We start from the raw sequence: 24,643 nt of genomic DNA, 5'->3' as shown, positions 1-24,643 counted from the left end.
ACTTTTCATGCACAACAAGAATCACCAAAGCTCTCTTTTGTGGTAATTTTGTGAATATTCATCAAACAGCGCCAGGGATATAGGCAAGTCAATATATATAAAACCTTAGAGATTCACAAAAAAAAAACAAAGGTTATAGAGGCATTATAGTTAGGTTCGGATTTTACACAAACCATATAAATTGAGCAGATATAGTTAGAGGTATCTCAAGTAAATAAAACATGTTCTCTGATGTTACCATAACTCATGGTCCCACCATACACAGTTTTCTTGGCAATAATTTTACAGCAAATGTGCAGTAATATTATCAATGATGTCATAGAATATGGCATGAGTGATGTAACATGTGGGGTAAGAAGCAGTGCGTAGTGCGAGTTTAATTACCTTAGTTCTCAAGCTATTGTTATTTCAGATAACTATAACTGATACATTTCTGTGGTTTGTGTGTGCCAAAATCGGGCAGAGGAGTAGGGGGGTGCACAGGCCACTTCCCTTGTAAACATTGCCCGTGCCATATGGGTTGGCATTCTTAGGGTCCAAAAGCGGCCTGGGGAGTGGGACCTTGTGCAACTTGTTGCCCGAATATTAATATAATGAATTCCCCTTGGATCTGGCCCACCTGGGGAGCTAATAACAACAAACATGGAAAACTATGCTTGTTGTTGTTCTTTACAACATTGAAGCTTATCTACAGACTATCCACAAATTAGCAGAATATTACATTTTTTTTACAAAAAACATCTTTGGCCCCAAAAATCGTTTTGGACCTCCATCAAGGTCCCGTTGGGACACCACTGCCAAGCCTAGGGGGCAGGGTAATCCTACCCTGCCCCTTGTCTTTTAAAAAAAAAAATGTTCTTTGGACTTGCCCAAGTCCCAATCCGAAGATGGCTGCCAACACCTACTATTGTTAGCAGCCAACCAGATTTCACCACGAGATCTGTCAGATCCACAGAGAAAATTCATCCCTAAATTTACATATATTCTTTTTTCTTGAATAACTCCAAACTACTGAATGGATTTACACCAAATTAGAACAAACATTGGAAAAGCCAATAGGTTCCAACTATTTAAGACCTATTGACTTTGCCAGTGACTTTTCGCCATTTTGTACATCAACACGACTGCTGTGCACCAAAGCTAAATGTTAGGGAAAAAGCAATATGACTACGGCAGGTCAGAGTGGGAAAGCTGCAGTGATAAGTCTCAGAGACTGCAGAGGCAAACTCTTCTATGTGATAGAATAGATAAAGGCATAGATATGGGCTGCAAAGACAGAAAGTAGAGACATACTATAATGATAGAGAGAGAGGACAGCAGAGAAAAAGACAAACATCAAAGCCAGGTGGTTGTAGGGACAAAAAACACAGATGGCAGACTGCAGACCAAGAAAGAGACAAGACACAGCAGACACAATTATCACAAAGAGAAAAGACAGCACAGATTGAGACATATGACAGCTTGGACCTGGATCAGAGATGGCACTTCCAATACAAACACAGATATGAGTCAAGAAGCAGCAACTATAATAAACAGACACAAAAACCGCAGACACAGATAAAGATACATGTGAGATAACGATCAAAGATGGGACTCTGCAGACATGAAAAAATACACAGATCAGACATGCCAGACACAGAACAGTAGTAATAACAGAGGGGAAATAACACACAGCTGAGGCGAGACATACCTAAGTCAGCAGGCTCAGAAAGAAAACAAAGCGCACACATGTAATTCGGTGAGAGAGCCTTACCAGTGAATTATGGCTTAACATAAAAAATAAGTATTGGTAGAAAAACAAACAAGAGCCTAGCCTGACACACACTGGTCTCTTCCACTACCCCGGCTGACTTTAATGGTACAGACTTCCCCAGGGGGCTTCAGGCAGCTGCTGCCAATGGATGTCAAGTTTAAACGCTAGTAAATCAATCGGGGCTCACACACACCCTCCCTGCGAGCCAGGCAAGCTTGCATGGACAACAAGAAGACACAACCAGAATAAGGTGGGAAATCTTGTTTGTTCTAATCGAGACACCTATTAGTGATAATAATCACAGAAGCTTGTGAATAAGCCCAGCTCCAGAACTACAGCTCCCAAAATGCCATTGACTGTGAAGTGTCATGGGCATTGGCGTAAACGTATTGTTAAGGCAATCACAATAATATAAGTTTGCAGTGAAAGTGCTATGCACGGCAGATGTATTGATATGCATGCCAGTTATTCGCCCTCCTATGCTGCAGTGAGGCCGGAGCAACCCCAGATTAAACAACAGACGGGGGAATCAGGGGAAACAACCAACATGGGAGGAGGATGGGAGGTGAGGAGACAACGGACAGAGTAGGGGTTGGGCAAAACACAACAGAGAGTGGGAGGAGGGTGGAGAAGCATGTCTCGCAAGCAGGATTGAAAGGCGTGCCATAAGGGAGAGATTATGTTAACAAGCACAGCAAACGCTATGCAGCAAAACATTAAATGAAGTTCCACAAAAGCGGATGAAAACAGTACTTTGGCGTTGGGACACTGTTAAAAGCAAACACACGAAGAACAACAGGAAATAGCATGCTACAGTCAATTGAAATGGAGGAAAAGTAGGTGGCAAGCACAGTAACAAATGAAAAGCAAGGGGGAGTTTGTAATCCCCTTTTTAGATATATATTAACATTAGATTTCACAAGCACATCATGCAGGTGAAACCTAAGATGGGCTCCGTTTGTACCAAAAGCTAGCTTTCTGCCAAATTTGGTGGAATTCCGTTCAATGTCTTGTGATAAAATATGCTTGACCTAGAAAAATGCTGCACTGATTCTGTGTAACAGCATGATTATCATACCCACTAATGCAATAACCCATTTTATGCACTGACAAATCATTGGTAAGGGCCCACAACATTTAACGAGTGAATGTAATTTATCAAGAACCTGTATTATATGTTTTCAAACTAACAGTGGGTTAAACCTTTACACAACATGCATTGAATGAAAGAATATGTTTACACTTTGTGTACATTATGTTTACAATTATCTACTGTAAACATGAAATTCCGTCATTTATTTTATACAAACATGCAGAGCTAAATAAGCAAAAAATAAGTGAATGAGTTTTCTTCTTCTCTACTTCCATTGTTTCCCTGTTTCTGCCTTTGTCTCTCTTCCTTTGGGTCAAAATGTGATGATGAAAAATAAGTCCACAGTTCCCAAAAATGAGCACATGCGCCCACCACCAGCAAACCACTTGTCCAGATTAGGAACTCTAGATATGCACTTCTTTGTGCACACCAGTAAAAAAATGCGTTTGATTTTCTTCACTATGATAAGGAGGGAGTCCTGAATATTTGCTCTATTTTCTAAAATGTTCTGTGTTCTGTCTAGGCGGATTTAAACTGCAATATTCAGGATGATGCAGGAGCATTCTACGGTGTTACGAGTCAGTATGAGAGCTCTGAAAATATGACAATTACCTGTTCCACAAAGGTCTGTTCATTTGGAAAACAAGTAGTTGAGAAAGTAGAGGTGAGTTGATTTTAAGACTTTTTTTTTTGGACTGTGTCTTTATAAGTATGGTATTCTTTGTCATGCTAAGGATTATATTTATTTTTACCATAATTATTCTAGGCTAAAATAAGGCTTTTCTGTAATTAAAAGGGTATCAGTTCACTAATTTGTTTCATAAATAATTCTGGATATGTTCCGGCTGTTCATCCATGAGCCCAAACATATTCACAGAACTTTATTGTAGTGTGTTATGCTGGCAAATTGTGAATCTCCACATAGCAATTTCCATGTTTAACAATGACACATATGGATCCAGTGCTTAAACAGAGTCAGAATTATGCACCAATCGTATATGCCCTCCAATGGATGCAGGTTCACAGCTTTCAAGAATTTACAACTGTTTCCAGAATCATGGCTGATTTCATTTGATAGATGCAGGTTACAATGACTTGCCTTAGAAAATGTTACCATTTCCATTTTGCCATGAGCAAATATAAACACTTATACTCTCAACAGTTATCAAGCCCCACTCTCATTCTGGCAACGCATTTACTGTTGCCCTTCTTCAAAGTACATTTGTATTCTTTCCAGAGGGACATGGAGTTAGAGAAGAGTTTGTGAAAACTCACAAATGTTCAAACTCACAAATTATTCCAGCCACAACTTGCCCATTTCGTGTGACTAAATGTATCTACTGTCAAAAATGTGTATCAACCTTTTTTCAAGTGTACTGCAAACCAGAATTCACAAAAGGAGTTTCCACTTTTAAAACTTGGTATAAACAGAGAATTGCCAGTCATACCCAAGTAAATAGCTTTATAAATCAACTCCAGAGTGAATTTCCACATCATGCTCAGCATTTTAATGTCATGAGGATCTATGCATCTCTGCAAGCATAAACAATCATTTAACTATATATATTAACTATTACGCCCCTGAAACCTATGTTTTTTCAGTGAATTTCTTAGGTTTTTTAAATGCTAATTTCTAGCTATAACGTGCCTGAAACCTATGTTTTTCCCGTGAATTTAAAAAGGTTTTTTAAATGATAATTCTTAACTATAACATGCCTGAAACCTATGGTTTTTTAAGTGAATTTCAAAGGTTTTTTAAATGCTAGTTTCTAACTATGCCTACAGAGGTAGGACATGTGAAGAAAGAAGAAAAAATTAACAGAAAGAAGCAAAAGAAATGCAGAAAGAAGCAACAGAATTCCTCAAAGATTAAGAAAAGTGCAGGAAGAAGCAAGACATATGCAGAAAGAACCAACAAAGGAGCAGAAAGAGGCCTTGTTACAAAATCATCCTGTGCCCACAACTTTTACAGATGGGTTCTGGTATTAACTGACTCTGAATAACCAGGCCTAGAGCCAGTGGTATGCTAAAAGACACTTAGAATACAGTGAAAAGACCTACAGACAGTAGGGAACACTATGAGTTGTGATTAGCATGACCTCCTCTGTAAGCCCCTAGTACATGATATGGCAGGGGGAATAAAACTACCTCTTAAAACGCGCCACGGGGTGCGTTTGCACACTGGTGATTGGAGGGGGGAGCCTTACATAACATGTGTACAAACACGCCCTGTGGGTGTTGTAAGTTGGGGGATAAAGTTCCCTTGAATCCTGAGGGTCCCTGGGGGCCAACTAACCGACCAGGTATGTCCAGTAAGTGCCACAGAGTTGCATTGCAGAGAAGTGTAAAATGGTGCATGGCCACGAACCACCTCTATGCAATGCAGCTCTGTGGTGCTTAATAGAGGTACATGGTGGGCTACTTGGACCCAGGGACTCTCAGGATTAAAGAGGACTTAATTCCCCAACTTAAAACACGCCACAGGGCGCATTTGCACATGTCACCTCAGGCCACGTCCCCTGCCTTCACCACTGTGTAAACTCGCCCTGTGGCCGTTTTAAATTGGGAGATTAAGTCCCCTTGAATCCTGAGGGTCCCTAGGGTCCAACTAGCCCACTAGGTACCTCCAGTAAGAGCCACAGAGCTGCGTTGCAGAGAGGTGTAAAAAAAGGGGCACGGCCTAGACTACCTCTCTGCAACGCAGTGCAGTGGTGCTTACTGGAAGCACCTGGTGGGCTAGTTGGCCCCCAGGGGCCCTCAGGATTGAAGGGAAATTATTTCCCAAAATTAAAATGCGCCACAGGGCATATTTGCACAGGTCACCTCAGGCACCATCCCCTCCCTTCACCACTGTGTAAACACGCCCTGTGGCTTTTTTAGGTTGGGAGATTAAGTCCCCTTGAATCCTGAGGGTACCTAGGGTCCAACTAGCCCACTAGGTTCCTCCATTAAGCACCACAGATTTACGTTGCAGAGAGGTGTAAACAGAGGCACGGCCTGGACCACCTCTCTGCAATGCAGCGCAGTGGCGCTTAGTGGAGGCACCTGGTTGGCTAGTTGACTCCCAGGGGTGCTCAGGATTGAAGGGGAATTATTTCCCCAACTGAAAACGTGCCACAGGGCGTGTTTACACACGTCACCTCAGACCCCATCCCCTCCCTTTAACACTTTGTAAACACCCTGTGGCCGTTTTAAGTTGGGAGATTAAGTCCCCTTGAATCCTGAAGGTCCATAGGGTCCAACTAGCCCACTACATAGCTCCAGTAAGCACCACAGAGCTGTGTTGCAAAGAGTTGTCAAAAGGGGCCCGGCCTGGACCACCTCTCTGCAACGCAGAGCAGTGGCGCTTACTGGAAGCACCTCACCTGGTGGGCTAGTTGGTTCCCAGGAGTCCTCAGGATTGAAGGGGAATTATTTTCCCAACTTAAAATGCACCACGGGGCATGTTTGCACACATCACCTTAGGCCCGGTCCCCTCCCTTCACCACTGTGTAAACACGTCCTGTGGCTGTTTTAAGGTGGGAGATTAAGTCCCCATGAATCCTGAGGGTCCCTAGTGTCCAACTAGCCCACTAGGTACCTCCATTAAGCACCACAGAGCTACGTTGCAGATAGGTGTAAACAGAGGCACGGCCTGGACCACCTCTCTGCAACGCAGAGCAGTGGCGCTTACTGGAAGCACCTGGTGGGCTAGTTGGCTCTCAGGGGTCCTCAGGATTGAAGGGGAATTATTTTACCAACTTAAAACGCACCAGAGAGCATGTTTGCACACATCACTTCAAGTCCGGTCCCCTCCCTTCACCACTGTGTAAACACGCCTTGCGGCCGTTTTAAATTGGGAGATTAAGTCCCCTTGAATCCTGAAGGACCCTAGGGTCCAACTAGCCCACTAGGTACCTTCAGTAAGCACCACGAGTGAAAAGTCTAACTAAATATAACAGCCCTGCAACCAATGGTTTTTTCAGTGAATTTCATAGGTTTTTTTAAATGCTAATTTCTAACTATAAGGATTCTGAGAAACATATCAATTAAAACATAAATACGAATCATGGTAACAAAAAATGGCAATATGATACATAAGCACTGACAACGACCAAAATAATATACATAATGAAAGATTAATCCAGTGATATAACTGCAAACAATATATACTGTCGAAAACAGAAACCAAAAGCCAAATAAATGCAGTGTCATCATCTCCCCGCTGCTCCTCTCCGGAGTCTGTAGGGAACTATCCCACTCCAGTAGGGGTAATGCCGGACTGTAACTGAGAATCATGCACTAATTGGCGCTGGGAGATATAGTCTCTATACAAGCCCCAAATATCGGTTGGCCTGGAAGAATTGGGGAGTAAAGTACTAAATTCTTCGCAATTCACATTACAGAACGCTAAGCTGTTTAACCAGGAGCGAAGGGTAGGAACGGGTCTACTTCCCCACAGCAATACAATCTTCCATTTGGCCAAGAGGAAGCCAAGCGCCGCTAATCTACGAACCTTCTTAGGAAAGTTCTCAACATAACCCAACAGTGCAATCTCAGGAGTAGGAAGGAGCGGCATGGACAATATATCTCCCAAGGTGGAGTGGATTTCCAGCCAATACTGGTGTATTTTGGGACAAGTCCAGGTTAAGTGTGTGAAATCAGCAAAGGGGGGCAGACATTTCCGACAGTGGTGTGGCCGGGAATTGTCAATTGTGTGTGCTCGGGCAGGAGTGAAATACATCCGGCGAAGGAATTTAAACTGAAACAACTTATGACGACTGTTCAAAGAAGAGTCCATTGTGGTCCTGCAGCAGTGTGCCCATTGATCAATAGAGATAGACCCACCCAAGTCCCCCTCCCAGGCGGCCCTGAGCTTAGAGTCATCTATTGGTTTGAGTGTCCCACACTGTTTATACAATTTGGAGATCAGATGTGAACTATTTGGGTTCTGAATCAACAAAGTGAGGGGAGGGGTCTCAACCGGGGACAAATGGAAGGAGGGAAATCCAGCCCTTAAAGGGAGCGTATCCTGGTGAGAATGAATGTGTCTATAAAGGAGCGATCGCTAAATCGAGCCTCCTCCGACAAGGAGAATACATGACCATGACTTCTCCATATGACCTTCTGTGGAGAAGTGTGGCTCAGGGGTTAGAGGCGGCAGACCTGGAGCTTGAGTTCGGCCCGGGACCAGGGTTCAATTCCCCGCCTCGGCGGGGTCTTGGGCTCAAAAATTCCACGGACTCGTTAATTCTCGCTCCGGTGCCTTCTTGACTCACGGGTTCACACTCTGCGACTCTGGGCAATAGCTTGCTTAATCTCCACAACGGCCCCTCGCGGTGGGATGCCTGACTTTCACCTTGTGGATACCCTGCCAGGGTTATCTCACAGGGGAATACCAGGACGGGTTCCCTAAGCAAGCGCTGAGATGCCCCAGGGTAAGTCGTGCGCTATATAAGTCTCTCATTCATTTCACCATCCGGGAACAAGTCCCCGAGGGTACATATGTTGAATTTTGCCAAAGTGCGCTCTACCAACGTTTCACTGGTAATAGGGAAAAGGGAGGCATTAGGCAAGGGTAAGGCCGGGGAATATAAAAGATCTATTCCCAAAAATCTACCAATCTAATCCAAGCTCAGCATGTGGTGGAGACTGTTTGTATGTATCGGGGGTCACGAGGGAAGCCGGTGGGAAGAATCGTAAGAAACCGTCTCGGGAGAACCAGATCTGCCTCTGGCCGCAAATACGGTATGCATGCATCCGGATGGAACCAAGCGTAAGCGTAGCAGCACTGCGCGACTAAATAATACAAATAAAAATCTGGTACACCCAAGCCTCCTCTGTTCGGTGGTAAGGTTAAGACTTTACAACCGACCCAGGGTGTCTTGTCTCCCCATATCAAGCGAATCAAAAGCGAGCGGAGTTGCGTGAAAAATACCTTGGTTAAGGGATCAGGAATAATATTAATATGAAACAAAAAGCGGGGCAATTTTATCATTTTAACAATTGCGATTCTACACACCATGGGCAGGGCAGGGGTAGGCGGAGCCACCGGGTGACCTATGATTCCAATGTGTCAATTGTGGAGCCATAGTTGAGACGGATCACCGATGCAGTGTCAAGATGAATGTGAATGCCAAGATGTTTAATGGAATCATCGCACCATTCCAGCGGAAACTCGCATGACCAAGGCACGGTGCCCGCTGTAAGCGGAAAAATTACCAATTTGTGCAATTGATATGGAGCCTGGAAAAATTGCCGAATCGTATGATTTCCCGAATCAACGGTGACAAATTATCGTGAGCCTGTCGAACATACAGCACCATGTCGTCCGCGTACATGGAGAGCAACAAAGGGCCAGTGCGTAATTGCAAACCGCGCTGGAGGTAGTTTTTCTGAAATTGTCGAGCTAAGGGATCCATGGCTAAAATAAAAAGGAGAGGGGATAGGGGCAACCCTGCCTGGTGCCTCGCGACAGAGGGAAAGGGTCAGACAAAGTGCTGTTAAGACGCAACCGGGCAGTGGGTTTAGTGTATAAAAGAGTAACAGTGGCCACAAAACATTCCGGCATACCCATTTGGCGCATGACTGAAAGAAAAAAGGGCCATTCAAGGGAGTCGAAGGCCTTCTCCGCATCAAGTAAAATTGTGGTGGCGGGCATGGAAGGGTCAATACGGGGAATAATGTACGAAGATTAAGAGAGGTCGACCTGTGTGGAACAAAGCCCGACCGGGGAGATGACAAATTTCATCAATAGTGATAATCTAATGGCGATGACTTTGGCTAAGATCTTGTAGTCCAAATTTAACAAGGACAGTGGCCTGTACGAGCCGCATTGCATAGGATCTTTCCCGGGTTTGGGCAGTAAAATGATCACCGCTTCACAGAATGTCGGTGGGAGGATACCCACTACCAAGGCTTCAGCATAGACCTCGACCAAGCGCGGCACCAGTAGGTCCTTGTTTGCTTTATAAAAGTCAGCCGAAAAGCCATCAAGCCCAGGGGCAGAGGACGCGCACAGGGCATCAATTGCCTCCACAATACTGGCCGAGGTGATGGGGGTCAGAAGGAACTCCTGCATGTACCGCTCCAGATACACCAGAGCCACCTCGGATAAGTAATCTTCCTGACCGCCGGGATCCCCAGAGAGGCGTGAAGAATAAAGGGTATTATAATAAGTGAGAAACAACTCACTGACCGCGGGGGTAGAATGAATGGGGAGCTGTCCAGTCCTGTCAGAGATGATATACGTGGGGCCCCTGGGGGGTGTAGCGTGTTGGCCAATAAGCGGCACAGACGTTCTCCCTCCCCATACCACCGCGCCACACATTGTTTATAAAGAAACTATAGTTCCCTATCAGCCTCGTCCCAAAATTTGACACATAATTCCAAACGGTGGGCGGCAAGAGAGTCAGAGGGAGAGGTGAGCAATTCACGATCTGCTGCTGCAATTTTCTTCTCGATCTGATCCAAAGTAGAACGAAGGGCTAGTCAGGCATGGGGCGTGGAGTCAGGAGTGGAAGCAGTGCTGTCCCTAGAATGGTCCAAAAGGAGGTTAAAGTCCCCACCCAGGATCAAGAGCCCAGTGTCCACAGCGAAGAGGCGAGTCAACAGGGAGTGATAGAATGAAGGGGAGTCAGTGTTCGGACCATACAGGCATACAAGGGAAACCCTATGTCCCTTCAGCAGACCAGTGACTATTAAGAACCGGCCTTCGGGGTCCCGTTGTGTGGCATAGTGTGCAAACTGAATTCTTTTGTGTACAAAAATGGCAACGCCTCTTGAATATGTGCTGTAGGTAGAGAAGAACCTGTGTGGGCCCCATCCGGAAGCTATTGAGTTAGCGCCCGTGTCAGCCAAGTGGGTATCCTGCATAAAGAGGATATCAGTCTTATGTCATGCTACATAATTCAAAACATGTCAACGTTTCCTATTATTATTCAGGCCACGCGCATTCCACGTTAATAACAAAAGCCCGGAAGGACCGGGCACATTTCCTAACTGTACCATATATACTGTAACAAAAAAGGGAAGTCAGTGTTAAAATGCATCACATCATCTAAAGCAAACCTCATCTTCTGCAAACTGAAATATCCATCATTAAACAAAACAAAACCCCCCTGCTACCCCCCACCCACCCTCTCACTACCCAGAAAGAGGAGCACCCTAACATCACATCCCAAAAAACAAGCCATGGAGGTATTCACCATGGGGCATGGCGATGCCACGCGAGTCAGGCAGATCAGCAATTAAACGACAGAATAAGCGGATAACAAGTAAGCATGCGAAAGAGCCTAAGTCAATGAAACTCTACAAGGGCCAATGAACAATACAAAACTGCACTCAGCCATTCCCTGTCTAGGAGTAAAGGTCCACGCTGGATTGTGACGTCTGCAGTGGAGGAGAATGGGACCTTGAGCCACTTGACGCCCCACTTTTATTGTTCTTGTAGTCTCGAAAGAACTCCTGTGCAGCATGCGGAATGTCGGAGATCCTTGGCCTGCCGTCAATGTCCACCCTGAGACGAGCTGGATAAAGCATGCCGTATCGGAGCCCCAGATTTCTAAGCATGGCCTTGACACTTTGATATTCGCACCTGGCCTTCCGCACCATGACCGTGAAGTCTGGAAAGAATGAGAGACTGCATCCCTGCCACTGGATCTTGCCCTTCTCGCGGGCCGCTTGGAGGGCAGTGTCCCGATCACGGAAGTTCATAAGTCTTGCGAAAATTGGTCTGGGAGGTAAACCTGGTTTGAGGCGAAGGCCTAAGGATCGATGAGCCCGCTCTACAACAAAGCCTTGGGTGAAGGATTCCCTGCCAAACAGGTCAGAAAGAAGCTGCTCCACGAATGAGTCTAGGCGACCAGTGGCTGTTGTCTCCGGAACGCCAAGAATGCGTATGTTGTTGCGGCGCCCCAGAGCCTCCAAATCTTCGTTCTTTATAGCCACTTCCGAGTCGGTCGCGTCCTGAGGGGGGTGCAGTCTCCGCGGCCGACTCCGCTGCGGGGTCCGACGTGGCACCCGGCATCTTTTCAAATTGGAGCTTGGGCTGCCTAGGGTCTTTCTTGACCATTGTGGCAAGCAAGTTGAAGCAGAATTGCGAGAAAGATGACCAATACTAAGGTCCTCAAGTAGGACATGCGTGGCGGAAGGTGCAGCCAGGCAAGATGGCAGGTGCAGGAGCGGACAACTGATCTTTTGGCAGGAGCAGGGCCGCCCACGTGGGCAAAGCTGCAGGCACAGTGAAAGTCACGGTGCCATCCAGGCCCCCAAGCAAACAGTAAACTAGTAGAAGCAGGAGCGCCACCAGTAAGGAACAGCAGGAAGGCAGGACCAGGATAGCGCCAGAGGGGATAGTAGACGTGGTGTAAATGTGGCAGAACGACCAGGAGAGAGTCATGTGGCACTCCGTTGTGGCTGGAAACGGGCAGCAGTCTCCCGGTTGCAGGATGGACAAAGAGCGCAGCAACCCATCAGGCAGGACCAGAAAAGAATGTAGGCCCATCAAGTAGGGACGGCCGCATATCAGGAAGTCTAGACAGCCACCAGCACAGCCGGGTGATCGGGCCTATAGGTGTGTCCCAGAGGGGCACCAAACCAGAAGGAAGGGGGGCCTTGGTAGGCCCTCAACCCAGCCGGCTACGGAGCACCCCCCAGGCGCCATGGGGGGGAGCACAACCGCCCACCACCCCAAGTCCACCACCTGAGTATTAGAATAGTTAATAAGCTTGGTAGGGCAAAAGGTCAAGCCTAAACATAAGGTTTTCTTATCCAGGAAAGAGAGAGAACGTTCAGACAAATTGATGATGGTTCTATTTACCATATTTGTATCCATAATTGTTTGTTCTTGGAGCTTGCAGCTTTGTTTCCCATTTGCTTTCTTGCTTTCTTCGTTTTTGGCCTTTTTGTTTCCTTCGTTTTCTTCTTTGTTTGTTCCTCCCCGTTGTCCTCTTCCTCAACTATGATTCGTTGTTGTAGGTATTACTCTTGATGTTTGCCGACCCCTTCTCAGGAGCCGGTATTCGTCCAAAAAAGTCACTTGCTTAGAGGTAATGATTAATTCGGATGTTGAGCTGGTAGTGGCTATAGAGATATTTGTGTTGTAATCACTAGCTTCTACAGATGAGACTTCAACCGTTTCACCTGTCATTGTTTATGTTTGCATAGTGTTAGGCAGATTCTCATATAATTGGTCGTACTTATGGCATCCTTCTTTTTCTCTTTTTTAATTTCAGTTTTTTATTATTTTCAGAGAGACACAATTAGTACTTACATTAAGAACCTAAAGTGCATGATACATAGTCAGTTCCTTGATTTTACTTTGAAATTATTAGTCAACTGTATTAAAAGAAGTACAAAGCTAAAAGCTTGTAAAATGAGGGAACAAAAGGGTATTCCTTTAGACTTGATCGTAAACATCTACAAATTGATGTCAAAACTCTGTACAATCTATACGAGTGCCTTAACATATATAAAAGTTCTGCCAATTAGTTGGACCTGCTCTTTTATCTTCCTCTGCTAGTAAGCCATGTGGTCAAGGGTAACCAAATCTTGCACCCCTCAAATCTTAGAGCAAAACCCTTACAGTTATACAGAGCAATCTCTTACCTATATATACTTATGAGGCAACCAAACCATGCCTGACAGGTAGGAGGTTCTGGATCCTTCCAGGTTTTTGCAATCAGCAGCTGAGCTACTGCCACTGAAATAAAGATAAAATACCTTTGCATCACCTTAAATTCTACCCAAGTGTCATAGATGGACACCTTCTTTCTTATCACCTCTTCCAGAAAATCTAAATTCTTGTTTTTAAAGGTTGGAGTTTTTCATAGTCAAAGAACATGTGTCCTATTTCGGCCGGTCTCTCTGCGCATCTAGGATATTGGTCATCCTCCCTCTTCCCCAATTGAATAAGTTTGCCGGAGTAAAATACAAGTTAAAAGCTGTTTTATAATGCTGAGCCTTCAAATCCCCAAGCCTCCTGGCCCAATTAGCTTCAGCCTTTTCTATATCATCGGGGGAGGTGTCGAGTAGGGTTTTAAAGATAACCCCTATCTTAGATCCACCTTGATGAATAATTTCCAGGAGAGGCATCTTATCTAAAATCAAAGACTCACTCCGAAGTGGAGTGTAAAATGTCTTCACCTGGACATACTTTAAATAACCCCTGGAGGATATCCTGTAATCTTGCTGTAGATCTACAAATGAGCAAAATTTGGACGATTTATGAATGTCGTCAATCTTACTGATACCAGATTCTTCCCAATATCTGCCGATTACAGCATACAACATATCAGGGAAAAAGGGAGATCTCCATAGGGTGAATATCTGTTATATCTCATATTCTTTATAAGTGTGCCCACCTCAGTCCAAACTTTCCAGGCTGCCATTAGGCATTAATAACAGTGTTTTTGTAGTAGCAGGGCTCCACTTGTTGGAGGAGAACCCCTTATGCATCTCTTCAGTTGATATATGGAGGAGGAGCAGAGCAACCTTCCTGCCCTTCAATATTAGCACTATCTGCTATAAACAAAACTCCCATCTGCTGAAGAAGAGCCGACCAATAGTAGAGTAACAAATTAGGAAGGGCCCACCCACCCTTCTCCTGAGGAAGTACAAGATGTTTTAAAGACCGGCGTATTTTCTGGTCATGCCATATGAAATTATTAAACAAAGAATCTAATTTCTTAAATGTGCCAGTTCCATCTCCAGGTGAATGGAGCAAAAGAGGTAAAGTACCTTTGGAAAGATAATAATTTTGAGTATGTTAGATCTACCTGTTATTGATAGGCGTAGTTTGACCATACATCTTCAATTGATACTTATGCTGCTTAGAAGTGGATCCAAGTTGGTCAACCACATAGAGTCCATCTCACAATTTATCCTGCCTCCTACATATGCAGCTGTATTGGTCTTGCGTGTATCATGGAAATTAATATTTTTAGAACAAATAATCTGGGTCTTCTCCTTATTCAAGTGATATCCTGATTTCCTCCCAAATTCACCTGCTAAGTTTTTGACCTCTACAATTGTCTTTTCCGGGTCTGATGTTACAATAGCTATTTCATCTGCATATGCCAGTATTTTAGTTTCGTAGCCATTAATAATACCAGGCTTTATAATCTTGTTTTGTAGAATCTGATTAATAAGTGGATGGATATATAAGGCAAACAGGATTGGAGAGCAGGAACAGCCCTGCCTTGTCCCTCTAGCCACCTCTATTTTACCAGATTCTATACCCATCATTTGTAAACCTATCATATGGGTTATAATACATTGCCCTAATGACTGTAATAAGATGTGGGCCAAAACCATTCTATGCCAAAATTCCCCAGAGAATCTGCCAGAGCACTCGATCAAAGGCTGATTCCACATTGAGGAGGATCACAGCTACTCGGTCTCCAGTTACCTCTGCTAAATCAAATAAAGTTATAACACATTGAATGTGATCAGTGGCTCCCCTGCTCGGTTTGAACCTGTGTTGCCATGGAGAGACCAGGTTCGCTATCACTCTCCCTAACCGAATGGCCAAGATTTAGAGTAGAGTAGAGCATTAATTAAAGAAATTGGGTGATAAGATGTGGGAATATCCAGCGGCTTCCCTTTTATGGGGAGATAACCATATCTGTACCCTGCCAAGATTGGGGTGGGATCCCATTATGCTGCACATCCCCCCAAAAAATGTCACTCTGAAATGTTGTTTTCCCCTTTTTATCCTTGCCCCCATCCTTACCCATCCCTCAGCCCCAACCCATCCCCTATACCACCTCCCACCCATTGCAACCCCATCCAGCAACTCGTTACCTCTCCTCCCTCCCACCAGCCATAAAAACTACAGACCGAACATCGGTCTATGGTAGATGAAAGCAGCCCCCCTCTGACCAGTATAAAAATAAATTCCACACATCAAACAAGTAGCTATCCCCCAACTAGAAAGCAAAGAGATTAACACCTATCCAAAGACAATGTGCATCTACTCCCATAACCCAAACCCCCAAACATATCCTAGCATCCGTCAATAATAGAAGATTTGTATTTAAATCATATTAGCTCAGTGGTAGCTAAGCCTTATTATTACACCCTTAGCCTTGATCTCAGAAGTAAAGAACTGGGTATGGTCTCCCAAGATTACTTTAAGACTAGTCGGATTTATCACATACGCCTGTGCCCCTTCTCTTGAAATGGTTTAACCATTTGGGGGAGCCGCCATCATCTCTCCACAATTGCAATTGCATGACAGAAATCCGGCCTAACAAAAAATTAGATATCTCCCACAGTGCACTTGGCTACAGGTCGGGCCTTCTCAAATACTGATTGCTGCAAAAGATAGTTTCCAAAGTACACTAGGTTGCTCTGGGATTCGTATCCAGCATGGCTGGTTGTATTAATGTGAAGGGGACCCTGTGAGCCCTCTGTATCTCATGGGACCAATTCTAGCCATCTAGGGAGGGGAGGGCTTTGCTCAACAGATCTACCAAGAATATACGAAATCCGATCCCTCCTAGCCCTATGGTATACCTAGAAATCACAGAATAATATGTTTATGGAGGTTTTGCTGGTCCTCTAGTTTCCACTGAATATCTACCAGGTGAGACTCATAGGCCTCGGTCTGGCCTCAAGCTCCCACAAAGTCCACTCTAGTCTCCAAATCCGTGAGCCTCTCGCCAATAGCCCTGCATGACTTGGCGGCTTTCCTTACTGACCCCTGAACTTTGCATATAGCAGCTGGAGATCGGTGGCTATCTTGCTGGGTCTCCTCCTGATGTGAAAGTATACAATTCAATTCAATTACTTTATTCGATTTTCACCAAGTAAAAAATCATTAAAGCAGTTCATAAAAAAAAATCACATTACAAATACATATAATAAATAGTTATAAAAACATTATTAAATCAAGTTTGGGTGATTAATCGATAATTGATGAGTTCATGATAGGTTCCGTGATTTTACAACACTTTTTAAAAACATCGACATAGAACTAATACATAGAGGGTTTCCTAATTGTTGGAGATTTAAGTAAGCCGGTCTACATTGCCTCCAAGCCCCATCTCTTAAATAGGATTTCAGCCATCTCGCACGTTCTTTTTTATACAGTTTGCAGAATAGTACAAGATGGAAGGTCGACTGGGTAGATATATTGTCACATGGACATGGGGCCAAAGTTCTATTCCAGTCATTTTTCTCCGGATATGAGACCAGGCGGTGGAAGATATTAAACCTGATTCTAGTCAGGACAAAGCGCTCAAATCCCAAGGTGATGAAAGTTAAGTACGGTTGCATTTTGTAGGTAGTCAGCAGCGGCTGGTGGTCGAGCACAGTTCTTTTGCTGACTTCATTCCCAAGCCTTAGGGTATTAAAATGTTCCATACATAGGTTTTTTAAGGCTTTCGTAGGGATTTTCCCAATTAGTTCAGGTTTATGGTACCATTCTGGCCTTTCAATGTCCGACAGGGCTTTCCTCACATACTCGTGAAAGTATACATTGTAGAATAGTATTTAGGGAGGGGAATGGTGTTTCCTCAGATGTATTTACCACACTCCCAATCAACTGTTCTGCAGGGGAATGATCCCATTGAAGATTTTTTGCCCCAATCTCTATTGAAGCTACCCGACTTCCTCTGCACTTTATACATTGTTGCAGCAGAGTTCACCTCGCTAGCATCCAGTAGGCTATCACTATCACTCAATTTAGTAATTGAACCCGATCCGTCAGCAGATCATGTCTCATCCGATAATGAAAAACAAACAATCATTAGCCTCAGAGTCATAATCATTACCCTCCTTCACCGTCCCGGATGTACATGTCAATGTCTGATGGACCAATGCCCTTAGGTTGCCCCCCTCACTAACTTGGGGCATGTCCCTACTTGAGGTACTCCAAGCAGGGAAGAAGATACTTGCACACTGGCAGGAGGGGGTGCATATCTGCAGCCATAGGCGCCGGCTCAGTATCCAGATCCTAATGAGCCACGCCAATCCTGGCTTAGCTCCTGTTTTCCCACCAGTCTTGAACCGCAAAGCAGTTTCAAGATGGTTGAGCCAGGCAAACGCTGCTGGGTCACAGCCCTGCCCTTCACCTTCCTCTCACCAGTGAGGTCCATCTGGGTCATCTGGCACCATCCTGGTTGGCGCATGGCAATCTCTGCTCCCGTGGCTACATCCGCCGTGGATTGACTCTGCCTGCCCAATGAAGGAGATGGGGCCATGGGTCCAGCAGCCTGCTAGTGCCTTCCTCTGATTGATGGTGGGGGCTTTCGGACCCATTACGGTTACCAGAGAGGACACAGAAAGGCAACTGGCTCAATCCAACACCTCAAGAGCTGTTTTCAGGCCAGAAACACCTTGTCATGCCTTGAATTTAATCTACAGCAGCTTATGCAAGGTGATACCCTCTGTGAGGTAGGTAAGATTCTGGAGGGGGTAAAAGAATTTTAAACAACACTGTCTCCCAGTAGTCGGCGAGGTTACATTTTCCATTCATCTATTTATCTGGTCAGAGTGTTACGAGCAGTCATGTCAAACGGCCGCCATTTTGCTTTCCTCCCCGCTTCTTCTTTCTTCCTTGATTCCTTCTTTTCAAACATCCCATGGATTCTAAAGGTGTGCAGGGTTTATGGATTTTCCTGGTGTAGCCTGAGAAAGTAGCCAAACTGTAGGTACATTTGGGTTTTTTGTGTGAAAAATAGTACACAAGAACGCTATTTCTTTTCTTAACTTCACATCAATAAACCGTTTGTTGTGGATTCGGATTAGCTATAGTGACTTAATTTCATTATTTGCACGTTTCGCGGGCTAACGAAGTACATATCATGGTTGTTTCAAGTGCGCTCTTACGTTTATGACAAGAGAAGTGTTTGCCACTCTGTTATTCTGCATGCTGTTGTTTACGTAATTTGCTTACTGGGCATTTTATATGCCACTGTCTCTCATGGTGGCTGGCGCGCAGCTGGGCTACACAGCTTCAGCCTGGCACCCTCACCATATGGTGGGTGCACGGTGCTGTTCCCTCCTCCCGAGCGGGTGATCCCCTATTGTCAGTTGTATTGAAGATTGGGTAAAAGGGAGGGAGGGGGTGGAAGACGTTCACAACCTAATTGGGAGGTTAGAGTGGTGGGAGGGAGGTGAAGGGGGGAATGGGTGTTGTGTTGTTTTTTGTGACTTTGTTTTTGGGGCAGTTGCTGTCTGGATTGGGAGTCGAAGAATATTGTCACTTTGATGCATGTGGCATCGCTGTTGCTCTGCTGTGCTGGTCTGTTCTAGCTGCTCTGTGCATTAGGAATGTTGATGTGATTGATGGGTGACACAGATTATTAACCTGGAATTTAAGGGGTCTAAATTCTCCTAAGGAAATACGGCAGATCTTAGCCAATTTGTCCTGACATGATATCCATGTTGCTCTGCTGCAGGAAACGCATTTAACTAAACATACGGAGCGAGGGTTGCCAGCAGGTGGGCAGGTTACAGGCTTGCTTCTTCCTACTTGTCCTATGCCAGGGATGTGCTGATCTTGATCCAGAGAGGTGTTGTGTTTACCCCAATCCGGATGCATTTAGATTCAGAGGGGCGCTGCGCAATAGTTCAGGGGAAGCTGGGAGGCTCATTGGTGCACATCGTATATATGTATGGACCAACTGTAGATGACCCGGACTGCTTCTTAAGAATGTATGCTAAGTTGAGGGAATGGCCAGATGTGGTCATCTTGTGGGGTGGTGATCTTAATATCTATTTGAATCCTGAGCTAGATAAATCTAATCAGTTATCGAATCGGACTCCCAGGGTGGCTCAGGCTGTACGGAGTGCCATGTTGGAGTTTGGTTTGATGGATGTGTGGAGTGTTCGCAACACCTCTGTGAAAGAGGGTACCCATGCTACACCGACACATAATAGTTGGTCTCGGCTGGATTATTGGCTACTCGGAGAGGATGCTTCTGACTGGGTATCAGAGGTCACTAACTTACCGCACACTTTTTCGGACCATAACCCGGTACTATTAGATATCAATATCCCGACGGTGGTACATCGCCCCTTCACGTGGCGGCTGTGGTCGGAAGCGCTAATAGATCCAATATATGATGTTACGTGCGGGAGGCAATAGGACAGTACTTTGAGATCAATAAAGGTTCTGTGGACAGTGCCTCCACTTTAGAGGAGGCCTTCAAGGTGACAATTTGGGGAGTATGCATTGGTACCACGGCGGGCATATTGAAAGATCTCAGAGCGCAACTATCTAAAACCGAAGCAACACTTCGCAATCTAGAGCATCATTTTACATCTGCCCCATCGGCGGATACCCTGATCCGTATACATGAGCTTATACGGGATATGACGCGCTGGCTGAAACTGAATTATGATACACTTCGCGTAGACACACAGCCCATAGGCATGGTGAGGGAGGGAGTCTAGGTGGCACCCTGGCTAATAAAATCAGGGATCGTGTGGAGCAACCTCATATTGATAAGATTACAGACTCCGATGGGATAGACCATTACCACCCGCTTGCTATCACTGAACAGTTTGACAGTTTTTATGCGGAACTATACACATCTGCAACAACCTGGATGGAGAGATACTTGGAGGATGTGGCGTGTGCCTGGATATCAGATGTCCACAGGGAATACCTGAGCCTGCCAATTGATGCGGAGGACTCTGGATATGCCTATTGGGAAGGCACTGGGCCCTGGCGGCCTCACGTAGAATTTTGTAAAGCATACGCGGACCTGGTAGTACCCTACCTGCTGGAGGTGTTTGCGAAAGCACACGATTCCGGGGTATTGCCGCCATCGCTTCGACAAGCGTTGATAATAACACTGCTCAAAAGAGATACACTTTCTGACAGGTGTGATTCATACAAGCCCTTGTCGCTGTTTAATATAAATGCCAAGATACTTGCAAAAATCCTGGCCATCAAATTGCAGCCCCTGATGCCGTGCCTGGTGCTGCCGGATCAGTCGTTTTTTATACCTGACCCCTCCACCGCGCAAACCTTGCGGACTATATTTTCCATGCTTCACGGGTTGGAGCTGAGCCTGTCTGCTGCAGCAGTAATGCGGATGCGGCTAAGGCCTTCGAATTGGATGAGTGGAAGTATATGTTCTTTATCTTACAGCGCATGTTTTTTCCACCAATATTTATTCAATGGGTTATGTTACTATCTGCTGAGCCTTCCTCTCGGGTGCGAGTGGGGGGCCTCACGTCAGATCAATTTCCTATCCATAGGGGCACCCGTCAGGGCTGCCCTTTATCCCCACTGCTTTTTGCGCTGGCTCTGGAGCCGCTGGCGTGTGTTATCAGACAGAGGCATAGAGAAACAGCTCTGAACTTCAATTATTGCCCGGTAGCCATTTCATTATATGCATATGAAATGGTGCTGTTTGTCCGGGAGCCATTGCTCTATCTAGCGTAGTTGCTATGGGAATATGTCAGGTTCAGCCTGCTATCGGGACTGGCTGTAAATTAGGAAACGTCCACTGTCATCCCTCTAACAGAGTCCACAAGTCAGCCCGACATGGAATTCCCACTGGCGTGGTCCGTGGACCCTGTTAAATATCTGGATTCAAGCAAGCCGGGCTGAAGACGGCTGTAATGCCAGAAACCGGTCCTCGGAAGCTTGTTTCCGGTCCAGGGAAGGCATGGCTTGGCAGTTCGGGCTGGACTGTTTCCATGAGGCACAGGGTCAGACTGATTTGCATATAGCCATGTCTGAACTGGGGTGGCAGAGTGGGCTAAAGAACGGTGATGGATTAAACCCAGATCTTTTGACTGGGTGTGAGTGCTTGATTGGTTCAGATGCTCCGTCCATTACCACCTACTTTTGTACCGCTTTTGGCCGCCATAAGTGTGGCAGGGTATGCTCAGACGTGAGTCCCTTGCTCACTTTGCCACTGGATTCAAGCAAGCCGGGCTGAAGACGGCTGGAATGCCAGAAACCGGTCCTCGGAAGCTTGTTTCCGGTCCAGGAAAGGCATGGCTTGGCAGTTCGGGCTGGACGGTTCCCATGAGGCACAGGGTCAGACTGATTTGCATATATCCATGTCTGAACTGGGGTGGCAGAGTGGGCTAGAGAACGGTGATGTATTAAACCCAGATCTTTTGACTGGGTGTGAGTGTTTTATTGGTTCAGATGCTCCGTCCATTACCACCTCCTTTTGTACCGCTTTTGGCCGCCATAAGTGTGGCAGGGTATGCTCAGACGTGAGTCCCTTGCTCACTTTGCCACTGGATTCAAGCAAGCCGGGCTGAAGACGGCTGTAATGCCAGAAACCGGTCCTCGGAAGCTTGTTTCCGGTCCAGGGAAGGCATGGCTTGGCAGTTCGGGCTGGACTGTTTCCATGAGGCACAGGGTCAGACTGATTTGCATATAGCCATGTCTGAACTGGGGTGGCAGAGTGGGCTAAAGATTGGTGATGGATTAAACCCAGATCTTTTGACTGGGTCAGAGTGTTTGATTGGTTCAGATGCTCCGTCCATTACCACCTCCTTTTGTACCGCTTTTGGCCGCCATAAGTGTGGCAGGGTATGCTCAGACGTGAGTCCCTTGCTCACTTTGCCACTGGATTCAAGCAAGCCGGGCTGAAGATGGCTGGAATGCCAGAAACCGGTCCTCGGAAGCTTGTTTTCGGTCCAGGGAAGGCATGGCTTGGCAGTTCAGGCTGGACTGTTCCCATGAGGCACAGGGTCAGACTGATTTGCATATAGCCATGTCTGAACTGGGGTGGTAGAGTGGGCTAAAGAACGGTGATGGATTAAACCCAGATCTTTTGACTGGGTGTGAGTGTTTCGATTGGTTCAGATGCTCTGTCCATTACCACCTCCTTTTGTAATGTTTGAAGTCGCGCCGTGTCTTTCTCAAGACAAGATGTGCAAGGCACGACAGTCTTGGAGTCCAAGTGCATGTGAGTCACCTAGATCAAAATGGTCACCAAGTCCTGTAAGCAGCTCGAAGAGTCAGCTTACCCGGTAAGCTGACTCTTCGTAGCTGCTGGCGGAGTATCCTTTGAACCCAACAGAAACCAATACGAGTAGACCGATTACAGGACTTGGTGCCCATTTTGATGTAGGTGACCCACATGCACTTGGACTCCAGGTCTGCCGAGAAATTACAACTTGTATATATTTGTATAGATTGTTCATAGTGAAATTGATTATATATTGTACATATTCACTTTGTCACGTGATCACTATTCACTATTGTCACTTGTTGTACTTTTCAATTTATTGACAGTCACTTCTGAATTGTTTTGAATGAATTTTAACTTGGATAAACCATAAAAATATAGCAAGCTAGTTATATATAGGTATTCTTCTCATTTATTGTAAGAATCTGTTCTGTGCTGTGTCAGAGGCAGTTTTCTTTACTGCATGTATAAGCATCTGCAAATTAATTGTGTTGTTACCCAACAGAACCACTTTTATGTTTAAACAACAATATATTTGCTCCATCAAACTGTATTTGATTTTTAAGGAGGAAAAAACACACTTAAGAGCTGCAGATCACCCCAGAGAGTTCTGATGTAGACGACAGCACTCTCATACAAAATGGCTGATCTGCAGCACAGGCCTGGCAGACATTTTAATCTGTGCAGAACAAGAGACTGCACTAGAAAAAAGTGTATTTCAAGTGTCCCTTGAATTAAGACCTCCTCATAAATTCTTCATTAATACTGAACACTGTTTAGGACCACCCATGTATTCAATAGGAATTGGATGGGTTCTTCCTTTTGTGAGAGTGATTCTTGTTAGGTCTGCAGCAAAGGGGTTTTCTTATCACTTACTGATAGACTTGCTAGCATGCTCCCTTAGAGAGACAGTAGTCTCACATAATGGCCTATTTCTTTGTGAAAGTGAAGCTATTCATAAAGGTTCTCATCCCGGGGTGAACCCTTCACAGTACTTTACTATCATTCACATGCACTTTGTTTCTTGCATATCTTTTGTTTCTTGCATGTTTAAGAACTTTGTATCAGTGCTTAATTTGTAAAATATTAAGTCCAGGTGCTCAAATTTTTATAGGAGGCCACAACCACTTCCCCCGCCTCCACCCACTTCCACCACTTGCTCCACCCACATCCTCAACTGGCATAGAAAAAAGATTGAGAGACCCACCAATCCTGAAAGATACCTTCAGAAGCAATATTACACCAGAATAATGTATAATAATATAGTACCTTCTTTAGATCCTCTCTGTCTACACCTCACACACTTCACAATGTTGCCCACTATAGAAATGTGCCTCTTCTGAATCTGTCCTGTTCTGCACATAGATTTAATTGTCCATGGCGGCACAGAGTCGAATAGTGCACCATATCCTTAATGCAGACCCTGGACTGTATAATCTGCATGAAGGAGGGCATCACTTTTACTTTACATGGGCACATCCTTAACACAATCATTCTCCCCATAGAAAAATTCAGTGATGTAGAGACACAATTTGGACAGAAACCCACGCGCAGCCCTATCCCACCCCCTTCCATGTCATATTGAGAAAAAACTAAATACCCTCCCTTGGCCATGTGTACAGTTATTGAGGTATCATTGTACAAAATACCAATTAAAGATATCAAATCAGTCAATCCCCAACTTTTCCATATTTTGGCAACAGTTCTGAATCACAGAATCGAAAGCCTGTGCAAGCTCAAGGAAATCTACAAAAAGATGTAGGTTTTGTTGCTTTTCTCATTTAGTATTGAATCCTTTTAAAAAGGGGGCTTGGTTAAACTGAAGAACTCCATTTTCAACAATCTGTTTCTGGACCTTGCCCGAGATCCACAAGTAGTACATTTGAACACATATTCATAAGGAGTTTAGGGCCTATATGCATC

At 45.1% G+C, this 24,643-nt stretch overlaps 1 protein-coding gene across 6 annotated transcripts in view; it reads left to right on the top strand.

The window, feature by feature from the left end:
• Positions 1-24,643, top strand: part of TEAD1 (TEA domain transcription factor 1) — a 414,947-nt gene that overhangs the window by 375,168 nt on the left and 15,136 nt on the right. For all 6 annotated transcript variants that reach the window (XM_086955933.1, XM_086955930.1, XM_086955929.1 and 3 more), the window contains one exon: positions 3,370-3,510. In XM_086955933.1, the coding sequence (XP_086812059.1) occupies positions 3,370-3,510 (141 nt within the window). The remainder of the gene's footprint in view (positions 1-3,369; positions 3,511-24,643) is intronic.

Source organism: Lissotriton vulgaris, chromosome 2_1 (assembly GCF_964263255.1).
Source record: "Lissotriton vulgaris chromosome 2_1, aLisVul1.2, whole genome shotgun sequence".
In the NCBI taxonomy this organism is placed as follows: Eukaryota; Metazoa; Chordata; class Amphibia; order Caudata; family Salamandridae; genus Lissotriton; species Lissotriton vulgaris.
This window is presented reverse-complemented; position numbering and strand designations above follow the sequence as displayed.